The 12,414-nt window shown below is 43.8% G+C and overlaps 1 protein-coding gene across 4 annotated transcripts in view; it reads left to right on the forward strand.

Annotated features, from left to right (window-relative positions):
• The first annotated feature begins 5,497 nt into the window (after positions 1-5,497).
• atp8b3 (ATPase phospholipid transporting 8B3) overlaps positions 5,498-12,414 on the forward strand; it is a 33,184-nt gene continuing 26,267 nt past the window's right edge. For 2 of the 4 annotated variants that reach the window (XM_045706109.1, XM_045706110.1), the window contains exons 1-11: positions 5,498-5,746; positions 6,072-6,251; positions 6,379-6,437; positions 6,535-6,598; positions 7,060-7,151; positions 7,291-7,404; positions 8,480-8,578; positions 8,952-9,013; positions 10,614-10,686; positions 10,994-11,064; positions 11,189-11,280. In XM_045706109.1, the coding sequence (XP_045562065.1) occupies positions 6,562-6,598; positions 7,060-7,151; positions 7,291-7,404; positions 8,480-8,578; positions 8,952-9,013; positions 10,614-10,686; positions 10,994-11,064; positions 11,189-11,280 (640 nt within the window). In that variant the 5' untranslated portion in view covers positions 5,498-5,746; positions 6,072-6,251; positions 6,379-6,437; positions 6,535-6,561. Of the gene's footprint in view, positions 5,747-6,071; positions 6,252-6,378; positions 6,438-6,534; positions 6,599-7,059; positions 7,152-7,290; positions 7,405-7,660; positions 8,579-8,951; positions 9,014-10,613; positions 10,687-10,965; positions 11,065-11,188; positions 11,281-12,414 lie in introns of those variants that run through there. The other 2 variants (XM_045706112.1, XM_045706111.1) reach the window with 2 other exon arrangements.

Raw genomic sequence — 12,414 nt, forward strand, 5'->3', positions numbered from 1 at the left:
AGTAAAACTGACTATCCTATCGATCCTCGACTTCGGCGATGTGATCTACAAAATAGCTTCCAATACTCTACTCAGCAAATTGGATGTAGTCTATCACAGTGCCATCCGTTTTGTTACCAAAGCGCCTTATACCACCCACCACTGTGACCTGTATGCTCTAGTCGGTTGGCCCTCGCTACATATTCGTCGCCAGACCCACCGGCTCCAGGTCATCTATAAGTCTATGCTAGGTAAAGCTCCGCCTTATCTCAGCTCACTGGTCACGATAACAACACTCACCCGTAACACTCGCTCCAGCAGGTATATCTCACTGGTCATCCCCAAAGCCAACACCACCTTTGGTCGCCTTTCCTTCCAGTTCTCTGCTGCCGGTGACTGGAACGAATTGGAAAAATTGCTGAAGCTGGAGACTTACATTTCCCTCACTAACTTTAAACATCAGCTATCTCAGCAGCTAACCAATCGCTGCAGCTGTACATAGTCCATCTGTAAATAGCCCACCCAATCTACCTACCTCATCCCCATATTGTTTTTATTTACTTTGCTGCTCTTTTGCACACCAGTATCACTACTTACACACCATCATCTGCTCATCATCATCTGCTCATCTATCACTCCAGTGTTAATCTGCTAAATTGTAATTACTTTGCTACTATGGCCTATTTACTGCCTTACCTCCTCATGCCATTTGCACACACTGTATATAGACTTAATTTTTTTCCTATTGTGTTATTGACTGTACGCTCGTTTATTCCATGTGTAACTCTGTGTTGTGTTTCTGTCGCACTGCTTTGCTTTATCTTGGCCAGGTCGTGGTTGTAAATGAGAACTTGTTCTCAGCTAGCTTACCTGGTTAAATAAATGTGAAATAAAAAAATTAAATGTCGGTAGCCATGAAGTGCTTTGAAAGGCTGGTCATGACTCACATCAACACCATCATCCCGGAAACACTAGACCCACTCCAATTTGCATACCACCCCAACAGATCCAAAGATGACGTAATCTCAATCGCACTCCACACTGCCCTTTCCCACCTGGACAAAAGGAACACCTATTTGAGAATGCTGTTCATTGACTACAGCTCAGCATTCAACACCATGGTGCTCACAAAGCTCATCACTAAGCTAAGGACCCTGGGACTAAACACCTCCCTCTGCAACTGGATCCTGGACTTCCTGATGGGCCTCCTCCAGGTGGTAAGGGTAGGCAACAACACATCTGCCACACTGATCCTCAACACCAGGGCCCCTCAGGGGTGCGTGCTCAGTCCCCTCCTGTACTTCCTGTTCACCCACGACTGCGTGGCCAAGCACGGCTCCAACACCATCATTAAGTTTTCTGACGACACAACAGTAGTATGCCAGATCACCGACAACGATGAGACAGCTTATAGGGAGGAGGTCAGAGACCTGGCAGTGTGGTGCCAGGACAACAACCTCTCCCTCAATGTGAGCAAGACAAAGGAGCTAATCGTGGACTACAGGAAAAGAAGGGCTGAACAGGCCCCCGATAACATCGACATGGCTGTAGTGGAGCGGGATGAGAGTTTCAAGTTCCTTGGTATCCACATCACCAACAAACTATCAGGGTCCAAACACACCAAGACAGTCGTGACGAGGGCATGACAACACCTTTTCCCCCTCAGGAGACTGATGAAAAGATTTGGCATGGGTCCTCAGATCCTCAAAAGTTCTACAGCTGCACCATTGAGAGCATCCTGACCAGTTGCATCACTGCCTGGTATGGCACCTGCTCGGCATCTGACAGTAAGGCACTACAGAGGGTAGTGCGTACGGCCCAATACATCACTGGGTCCAAGCTTCCTGCCATCCAGGACCTATATACTAGGCGGTGTCAAAGGAAGGCCCGAGAAATAGTCAAAGACTCCAGTCATAAACTGTTCTCTCTGCTACTGCACGGCAAGCGGTACCGGACCTCCAAGTCAAAGTCCAAAAGGCTCCTTAACAGCTTCTACCCCCAAGCCATAAGACTGCTGAACAATTGATCAAATGACCACCCGGGTGGTTTATTATCCATGCATAGTCACTTTGCCACTACCTACATGTACAAATGACCTCAACTAACCTGTACCCCCGCACATTGACTCGGTAAGGTCTACACCTGTTGTATTTGGCGCATGTGACAAATACAATTTGATTTGATTTGATTGGACTGAGTACAGGTTTGATCTAACCAGGTGAGATGGAGCTAGCTCAAAGGGGCTCTCTCTTCAGAAGGCCTGTCTGTGTTATTTTGTGTGCTACAGGGCTGCAGTTTGACACCAACACAGTGGTACTGATGTACTCCCAACTAAATATACTGCAGTATGTCTGCCCATCCAGCTCTCTGTGTGTGGACATCAATCAGCAACTGTCCCAACGGTTACATGTACTATCATAAGTAGGCCTCCTCCTGTTGTGCTATTTCCAGCGGTGTGGTAGATTCACATCGAAGTCTATGTGTGTATGTGTGTATGTATGTGTGTATGTGTGTGTGTTTGTGTGTTTGCTGAGGGATATGAGGTTTAGCAGGTATAACAGGCAGCAGTTAAACTGTAGTGGAAAAAGCCTGGCCGACTGGTCTTATTGTGTGTGGAGGTTTGAGACTCCATGCCTCAACGCATCTCAGAAAACCACTCTGCTGCAAACCCACATTTAAAAATAGATGGGACTGATTGTTCCTGATAAAATACACACGTGTGCACACACAAAGACACTTGTGTTCAAGGTTTAGTATGGGGCCCTTTTGAGGATAATCAAATATGGGTATGAGTAAAAAAACATAACCACATTCAACACTATGTTAAATAGAGTACATACAATTGAACCATTTGAACTAGCTGTAAGATATTTATGTGTGTTGACAGAACATGACGTCTTGTTAATGTTTATAAACTGGTAATAAATTGTTGAGTGGATTGTCAAGCTGCAGTGGTTATTTACAACCACCAGATGGCAATGCAACAGAGAAAAGCACAAGATGGTGGGCTGACTGAACAATGGATTTGTATGACATCTAAAGGGCTCTGATAACACATTACTTTTTAACCTAAAACATGCTTTGAGATAATTAGCTATGTATCTTAGGGGCTTTTATATACATATTTATTTCATCGTGATTCCAGGCCATTTAGTAGTTTCCACTGTTGTGGCCACCCGACCCATCTAGCACATTTGGTTCGTTGGAAGTTGTGAGAATGTATATTTTTGGTTTCACATTGGTTGTGGGAAAGAATCCATACGTTTCCTGACCGGTAAAACCAAATGTTTTTTTAAATGTTCTGAGAACAGAGCATTTTGCCTGTTCTGGGAATGTACATTTTTTTAGGTTGCATGGAGGTTCTGAAAACGTTTTAATCTGGTTTTATTAAATCAAATCAAACACTCTCAGAACAGAAATTATAGGTTATTTGGAGATTTTGAGTAACTTCCTTTTAATAACAGTGCTAGCTTATTTTGGGTAAACCTTTTGGAACTTCAAGCCCAGATAGAACATATGGACATTAATTTCCTTAGACAATAACAATATATTTTTTAAAGTGACATGGCATCAGTGAGATTCTAACCTATAATCTTCTGTTCTCTATCCATGGAATTAGTCCAGTGTGCCACCAGGATGGAGCTAGCATGCCATGTTTTGTTATGCATACAAAATTATTCATTTTAGTCTATTCAAATAGACCCAAATTCAAAGGAAACAAGCACTCAGGTGTGGCCAATTAGTGGGAGCGGTCAACACACCAGAAGACACTTAACAAGATAGAGGATAGAGAGAAATTAAATGTAACCATGTTTGAACTTCTAGGAAACGTTCTGTGAAAGTAATGAAATACCAATATATTTATTTTGTCAAGTTCAATATCCTTTTACTGCCGTGGGTTAAATCAGGGTCACACAGAGTGTTTCTTGGTGGTTTTACACAAATCTATTTTGAAACAAAAGTATACACCTCACACACCTGGTTATGGGCTTAAACAGAAGAAGACACCTGTACCATGTCAGATATAGTTGAAATGTCTTACATTTAGAGTTTGAATCCCAATGTTACACTTGATGTACATCACAGAAAACTGAAATATAGCAAAACTGTTTGACATAGAAACACTGGATAAAAAAGAAATAAAATGTAAAAAGTTAATATTATTAACATTCCACCCATGAGGCCACTAGAGGGGATTTGGTCATTTGACTGTAGGAAAGAGCTACATGTGCTGAGAATGTTCCAAAGCCAAGCAACTTTCCTGCACCATTTCCAGAAAGTTGTATGGAAAATAACCATAAGACAACCACACTCTCACTGAGTTCTAAGAAACATATGGTTCTCAGAACATTATGTGCTAGCTGGGTGGTTTTCTGGTCCACGTCAGTCCTCTGAATGTGGTTGAGAACTTGAAATACACAAGAGGACTTGAAAAAGAATTTAGACCAGAATGGCTATTCAAATACTACAGGCCATACATATTGAATGTAATAGGCCTCTTACTGTAACATATTTTCCTTCACAGATATCATTGATTATCACAATGCAATAGTGAGTTAACAGAACATGTCCCTAAATAGCAGACAATGTTATGCCATAAACAATCAAATTGCTTATGGCATAACGTGGTATACCGAAAGCACTTTCCTAGTTGAGGTGTATGGAGGTTTTTCATCATGTTGTAAGGCCAATACATGGGGCTTTGAGCGGACAGGAGCTTCCCTTTGAGGATAAAGACATAGTAACCACCCATGGGAGGGAGAGCACTGTGCCCCTTCATCCTCATCTCAGTCCTCCTGCAGCTTGGAGTGCTCTAATAGACAGAAAAGGAGAGAGGGGGAGAGAAGAAGGGAGAAAGAGAGAGAGGGAGAGAGAGGTAGGGAAAACTAGAGCGAGAAGGAGAGAGGAGAGAGGAATGGAGAAAGAAGGAGGGAGAGAGGGAGAGAGGGAGAGAAAAGACAGAGGAAGAGATAGGAGGAGAAGGAGAGGAGGGAAGAGGGAGAGAGGGGGATGATGTGGGGAAGAAAAGGAGACCTCTGTGTTGTGAGGGGAAGAACATGAAACCCATGGTGAAAGGAAATCAGAACTGGGAGTTTGGCCTGGTATTTCCAGGACAAAGATGGTGACCTATTACCTACTTATACATACTTTCACCTGACATTCAGGCCTGTGTTAGTTAGCCTTATTAGCATTGTGACAAAGACAAAATCTCAAAATAATTTCCTTGTTTTCTGTAGACCGCTTTCCCATCCTCCTTAAACTATTGAAATTCAGCCAAAGACGTCAATGAGTCCCTCTGTACAGACGAGTACATCTCAATGGTCCAGTGTTGAATGGCCAGAGAAAAGGGGATGGGGAACGAGGGACCACTGGTATTTGTGTTCTCCCACAAAACTCTTATAACCTTTCCACCTTTCATTTAATTTTTTTCTCCCGTCTCTCCTCACACATTGTCCCTCCCTCCCTCCCTCCCTCCCTCCCTCCCTCCCTCTGACAGGTGCAGGTAGAATATGTTGATACTGAAGCTACCTGGGAAAGAGAGAGGGACAGGGACTGAGAGAGGCAGGAAGAGAGGGAGGAACGCCAGCAGGTGAATTGTTATGAAAAGCTGTGGAGAATGTGTGGAAAGTCACCACCATGTTAATATTCAACTGTGGTCTGACTGCTGTGGTCGTTGGCACGTGCGCCAGTCACCTGGTAACAGGTGTTATGTGACACACAGAGACACACATGCCATGGAGGGATACTCAAGGGATGCTGTTTACAGGTGAGTGTTTTTAACGATCACCTACACACCTACAAACTTTTTAACATAGAGCTATGGGTTTGTTAGGAAGTACATTTCTTAGTTAATTTATTGTGGGAGCTTATTCGAGTTTGTGCTGTTTAAGCTAAATTGTGTGCGGGAGGCTAGTGTTTAGGGTTGGTGTGTGTTGTCATCAGGTAACATTTACCTGTTATCTCTTTTCTTTGTAAGGAGAAGAGGGAAATAGAGAGTTATAGCTGAGGAGGTGGAGCCCCTTTCTCTGGTCTATCTGAGGTGAACTGGGTTGACATTCATTCCACTGAAAACGATCATTACTCCTCTTTAGGTTATGGTGACAGATGAAAACAGGATATCACCCACCGAACCACGATTCCCCGCCCCTTGTTGTGTTACCTGTTGAGAGTCCTGGCTTAAAAGTATGATACTCAAATAGTTGGATCGACAAGTTTTACCAACTGCTTACCAAACAAAGACTTTCAACCAAAGCTGGGTTAACTCATCTTCGGTAGGTATTTTGTCATCTACTGATGTTAAATGTTAAATGTTAAACCTTGGGACCATTTGAGTTCACACTCAGTCACCTCAAAATACCTGTAGTAACATAGGATTTTGTGTCTTTCTGATGAGAATAGGTCACAGTCAATGATTTGAGGAGTCAAGATTCCCTCTTTCTCTCTGTGTGTTCTATGAGGTAAGCAAGCATGGCAACAATGTAATGAGTTACAAGGCTGGCATGAGAGTCAATGTTATGAATAACTTGCCTGTTGCTTTATGTTTCACTCTTCCAGAACAGTATATTTAGTCATTATAGCACCATGTCTAAAGGGGATACTACCACCAACCCTGAAACAGGTCAGTCCAGTCTTTGTGTCCATCCATATTTGCATGAAACAAGTGAAAGTGTGTCTAGATGTCAAATAAAGCATCCTATATATGACCTTTGACCTAGTTTGATAATGACGGAGTGTTTTAAGGGATCCGGTTTCCTCAGAAGAAGCTATTAGAGTAATTTCTGCCTTCTCCAGGCGTGGGTTTTGGGAATAAGGGGCTGCAAGATTCCCCCTGAGAGATGGAATAATAACACACTACAGTCTGTCACACACACACACACACACACACACACACACACACACACACACACACACACACACACACACACACACACACACACACACATGATCTCATCCTACCCCATATGTGATGGACAGTGACGTGACCTAGTCCCTGTGCTATGCCCTCCTCAAATCTCATTGGTGATAGAGAAAGCCAATTTGTGGTTGTAATAGGCTTTTCTTTAACCATGTCTTTAACAGATATTACGTGGGAGGTGAGAGCAAACAGCCGCCACTTCCACAAACATCGACAGCGGAGATCCTTTCTGTGTTTCCGCTGGGGCCGATATGCCGTGAGTCACAGTACACTGTGTTGCTGTAACCCAACACTGTAGGCACAAACACACTAACCCACTAACAAACACTCACGTCTCCCTTGTGTCTCTCTCTCTGTGTTTCTTTCTGTGTCTGTCCACTGGGTTGGGTTGCCAGGACAATGTGGTGCGCAGTTTTAAGTACTCCCCTCTGACCTTCCTACCCCTCACGCTGTACGAACAGTTCCAGCGAGTAGCCAACCTTTACTTCCTCCTCATGGTGGTGATGCAGGTCAGACTCTGGGTTTCATTTATCTACTCAGTTCATTTCTATGGTTTCTGAGGAGGGGTAAATCATTTGTATTTTTTGGCCAATATTTGACATTAGTGATTTTATTTATCTGTATATATGTTGAGAAAGAATGGTAATATTTTCGATTGTTTTAGACTAGTGTTCTAGTATGAGCAGCTTATGTACAATTTATACTTGTGATTCAGTGAATGTGGTACTCAATATGTGTGTGTGTGTGTGTGTGTGCGTGCATTAGTGCTGAGTGAACAGTGCTTTTTTCGGTCAGTTCGGTTTCGGTCCAATTTTTAAAACATAATTAGGGTTTTTTGATTTTGGTTTTGATATTTTTTATTAACATTAAATGCAGTATGAAATAATGACATTAAAATGACTTTAGAGCTTTTTAATGGAAATTCAAAATCCGAAAATAGTGAACATTCAAATTTAAAATACGAAAATAGTGAACATTCAAATTTAAAATGCGAAAATAGTGAACATTCAAATTTAAAATACGAAAATAGTGAACATTCAAATTTAAAATACGAAAATAGTGAACATTCAAATTTAAAATCCTAAGTATGTCTGACAAAATAATTGTACTAATTCTTCAAAGTAGATGAGGCATACTATCACAGACGTCTCTATTCCTCTCATTGTTGTGTTGTGTACGTTCCTCTCTCATGCGTTCTATGTGGTGTGTCTATCTAACCTAATGTAGCAGGTGTAAAAGTGTATCCGTCTCTGTCCGAGCAGGAAAGAACAGGCACAATGGATTATGGTCATTGAAGGCAATTACCACATTTCTGTACTGAACTAGGTTGAATATTTGCTTAATGTGAACTACAACTTCCTTCAGTCCAGGGTCTCACATAGTTTTTGACTTGATTCCTCTCGTAATTAGATTTCTCTATAGAGAAACGGCTCGTCGGGCTCACAAAAAAAAAACGAAATGGTATTCAAGTAATTGAACCAACGTCGGTCAATTAGTTGCTTAATAACAACAACGATAAAAAATCTTGGTTAATCGCTCAGCACTAGAGTGCATGCATATGTGCATGTGTGTGTGTGTTTCCAGTGTGTCCCTGCCATCTCGTCCATCCCCTGGTACACCACCACCATTCCCCTGGTAATAGTGCTGTCAGTACGGGGGCTTAAAGACCTGGCCAATGACCTGGTGAGATCACTCACTCACCTTCCAATCACGCGCCTCTCTCATTCATTATCCTCATTGACTCCTTGTACTCACTGACAAACTGGTCTTCCAAGTTGCATATATTTTAGCTAGCTTCTCTACTCCAGCAGCGATTATGTTTGCATGGAGCATTCTGTGGTTAAGTGCATCACTGCGTTATGGTGTTTACACCCCTTTTGAAAGGCTTTGTGACCCTCTTTATTGACGTCATTTAGTGAAGGATGGAAATCTCTCAGCTTGTGTCACTATATGGTCCCTTAATTGTGTTTTCTCTCTCTCTTTCTCTCTCGCTCTTTCCTATTCACCATTTACTATCTGTCTGTCTGTCTCTACTATCTCTCTTTCTCTCCCTCAGGCCAGGAGACGCAGTGACTCTCAGATTAATAGGCGACCCAGTGATGTCCTCATCTCCCAGAGGTGAGCATAAAGATGCCAGCTCTGCCTCTTAGGGCACAAACCTAACTTCAGACACCCATGTGAACTGTAAAACACTCAAACGTTTGCGTGTGCTTCTAGTACAAGAGAAATAATATAGGTCTTTACCTCAACTCCTTTCTTTGTCCATTCTGCCTCTCTCCCTTCTGTCTCTCTCCCTTCTGTCTCTCTCCCTTCTGTCTCTCTCCCTTCTGTCTCTCTCCTTTCTGACTCTTTCCTCTCTGTCTCTCTCCTCTCTGTCTCTCTCTCTTCTGTCTCTCTCTCTTCTGTCTCTCTCCTTTCTGTCTCTCTCCCTTCTGTCTCTCTCCTTTCTGACTCTCTCCTTTCTGACTCTCTCCTTTCTGACTCTCTCCCTTCTGTCTCTCTCCTTTCTGTCTCTCTCCCTTCTGTCTCTCTCCTTTCTGTCTCTCTCCCTTCTGTCTCTCTCCTTTCTGTCTCTCTCCCTTCTGTCTCTCTCCTTTCTGTCTCTCTCCCTTCTGTCTCTCTCCTTTCTGACTCTCTCCTTTCTGTCTCTCTCCTTTCTGTCTCTCTCCCTTCTGTCTCTCTCCTTTCTGTCTCTCTCCCTTCTGTCTCTCTCCTTTCTGTCTCTCTCCCTTCTGTCTCTCTCCTTTCTGTCTCTCTCCTTTCTGTCTCTCTCCTTTCTGTCTCTCTCCTTTCTGTCTCTCTCCCTTCTGTCTCTCTCCTTTCTGTCTCTCTCCCTTCTGTCTCTCTCCTTTCTGACTCTCTCCTTTCTGTCTCTCTCCTTTCTGACTCTCTCCTTTCTGTCTCTCTCCTTTCTGTCTCTCTCCTTTCTGTCTCTCTCCTTTCTGACTCTCTCCTTTCTGTCTCTCTCCTTTCTGTCTCTCTCCCTTCTGTCTCTCTCCTTTCTGTCTCTCTCCTTTCTGTCTCTCTCCCTTCTGTCTCTCTCCTTTCTGTCTCTCTCCCTTCTGTCTCTCTCCTTTCTGTCTCTCTCCTTTCTGTCTCTCTCCCTTCTGTCTCTCTCCTTTCTGTCTCTCTCCCTTCTGTCTCTCTCCCTTCTGTCTCTCTCCTTTCTGTCTCTCTCCCTTCTGTCTCTCTCCTTTCTGTCTCTCTCCCTTCTGTCTCTCTCCTTTCTGACTCTCTCCTTTCTGTCTCTCTCCTTTCTGTCTCTCTCCTTTCTGTCTCTCTCCTTTCTGTCTCTCTCCTTTCTGTCTCTCTCCTTTCTGTCTCTCTCCTTTCTGTCTCTCTCCTTTCTGTCTCTCTCCTTTCTGTCTCTCTCCTTTCTGTCTCTCTCCTTTCTGTCTCTCTCCCTTCTGTCTCTCTCCTTTCTGTCTCTCTCCCTTCTGTCTCTCTCCCTTCTGTCTCTCTCCTTTCTGTCTCTCTCCTTTCTGTCTCTCTCCTTTCTGTCTCTCTCCTTTCTGTCTCTCTCCCTTCTGTCTCTCTCCTTTCTGACTCTCTCCTTTCTGTCTCTCTCCTTTCTGTCTCTCTACCTTCTGACTCTCTCCTTTCTGTCTCTCTCCCTTCTGTCTCTCTCCTTTCTGACTCTCTCCTTTCTGTCTCTCTCCCTTCTGTCTCTCTACCTTCTGTCTCTCTACCTTCTGTCTCTCTCCACTCCACGTCTCAGTTTCAGCCCATCCCAGTGGAAGGATGTGTGTGTGGGAGATGTGTTGCGGATTCACAAAGACCAGATCATCCCGGTGAGTTTCCATGCCTAGGCTTTAGCTTCAGCTGATTCAGCACCACCTGCAGGTTTGCATAGAGTCAAATTCAAATGTGTTTATTCGTCATATACACATGCTATACATGGAGAACACAGTGCTATTAAATGCTTACTTGCAGGTTTACCTCTCGACGGTCAACAACAATAGAAAAAGTAAATAGGTTAAGAAAGGGTACTAAAAAAGTGAGAGAGTCCAAAGCGGTTCCCTAGCCCTGACTGTCTGATCGCCCCTCTCCCTTTGTGCTTCTCTCTATAGACATCTTCTCCTTCTGTATCCCTTGTAGGCAGATCTACTGCTCCTCTGCAGCTCTGAGCCACACAGCCTGTGCTACGTAGAGACAGCTGACATTGATGGGTAGGGGACAGAAACATCCATATACTGACAATGTACTCTTGTCTATACTGTACACTGAACCAGATATGACCTGTTTATTTTAAGCTGAGGGTATGAAGCCTGACCGTGGTCCCTGTCTTTGCAGAGAGACCAATCTAAAGTACCGGCAGGCCCTGGACGCCACCCACACAGGGATGACCTCTGACCCCACAGAACAGACCCTGGCTGCCTTCGATGGTAGGCACAACCTGAGCCAAAGCATTAGGAGAGTTAGGAAAAAATGCAAAGCGTATGCAAAATAGGGTGAGCTCATAACTGAAGCAGACCCTATCTGCCTTCAATAGTAGTCACCGACCTGACTCAGAGCGTTAGGAAGTAAAGGGAATTAGGAAAAAATGCAAAGTGTATAAAAATTAGGGTGAGCTCATAATAACAATATGTCAGTGTCAGGTTGCATTTGACATTTTAGTCATTTAGCAGATGCTCTTATCCAGAGCAACTTACAGTTAGTGTGTTCATCTTAAAATAGCTACAGTGAGGGAAAAAAGTATTTGATCCCCTGCTGATTTTGTATGTTTGCCCACTGACAAAGAAATGATCAGTCTATAATTTTAATGGTAGATTTATTTGAACAGTGAGAGACAGAATAACAACCAAAAAATCCAGAAAAACGCATGTCAAAAATGTTAGAAATTGATTTGCATTTTAATGAGGGAAATAAGTATTTGACCCCCTCTCAATCAGAAAGATTTCTGGCTCCCAGGTGTCGAGATTTCTGGCTCCCAGGGGGGGTGAAGTGCGAGTGTTAATTTACGAAAGGCAATTTAGTTATTTAAGATGGGGAATCTCTCTGCTGTTTTAGCTTCAGGTTCCACCATTGGGGTGCCAGGACAGAGAAGAGCTTTGACTGGGCCGAGCGGGAGCTGGCCTCCTGTAGGTGTGGGAGGGCTAAAAGACCAGAGGTGGCAGAATCGAGTACTTGTGTTTGGGTGTAGGGTTTGGGCACAGCCTGAAGGCGGTTCATCTTGCTGGCAAGTACCATGGTCTTGTCGTGAATGCGAGCTTTGACTGGAAGCCAATGGAGTGTGCGCAGGAGCGGGGTGACATGTGAGAACTTGGGAAGGTTGAACATCAGGCGGGCTGCAGCATTCTGGATAAGTTGCAGGGGTTTGATGGCACAAGCGGGGAGCCCAGCCAACAGTGAGTTGCAGTAGTCCAGACGGGAGATGACAAGTGCCTGGATTAGGACCTGCGCCGCTTCCTGTGTGAGGTAGGGTCGTACTCTACGGATGTTGTAGAGCATGAACCTGCAGGAGCGAATCACTGCTTTGATGTTTGCAGAGAATGACAGGGTGTTGTCCAGGGTCATGC

Source organism: Salmo salar, chromosome ssa23 (genome assembly GCF_905237065.1).
Source record: "Salmo salar chromosome ssa23, Ssal_v3.1, whole genome shotgun sequence".
Lineage (NCBI taxonomy): Eukaryota > Metazoa > Chordata > Actinopteri > Salmoniformes > Salmonidae > Salmo > Salmo salar.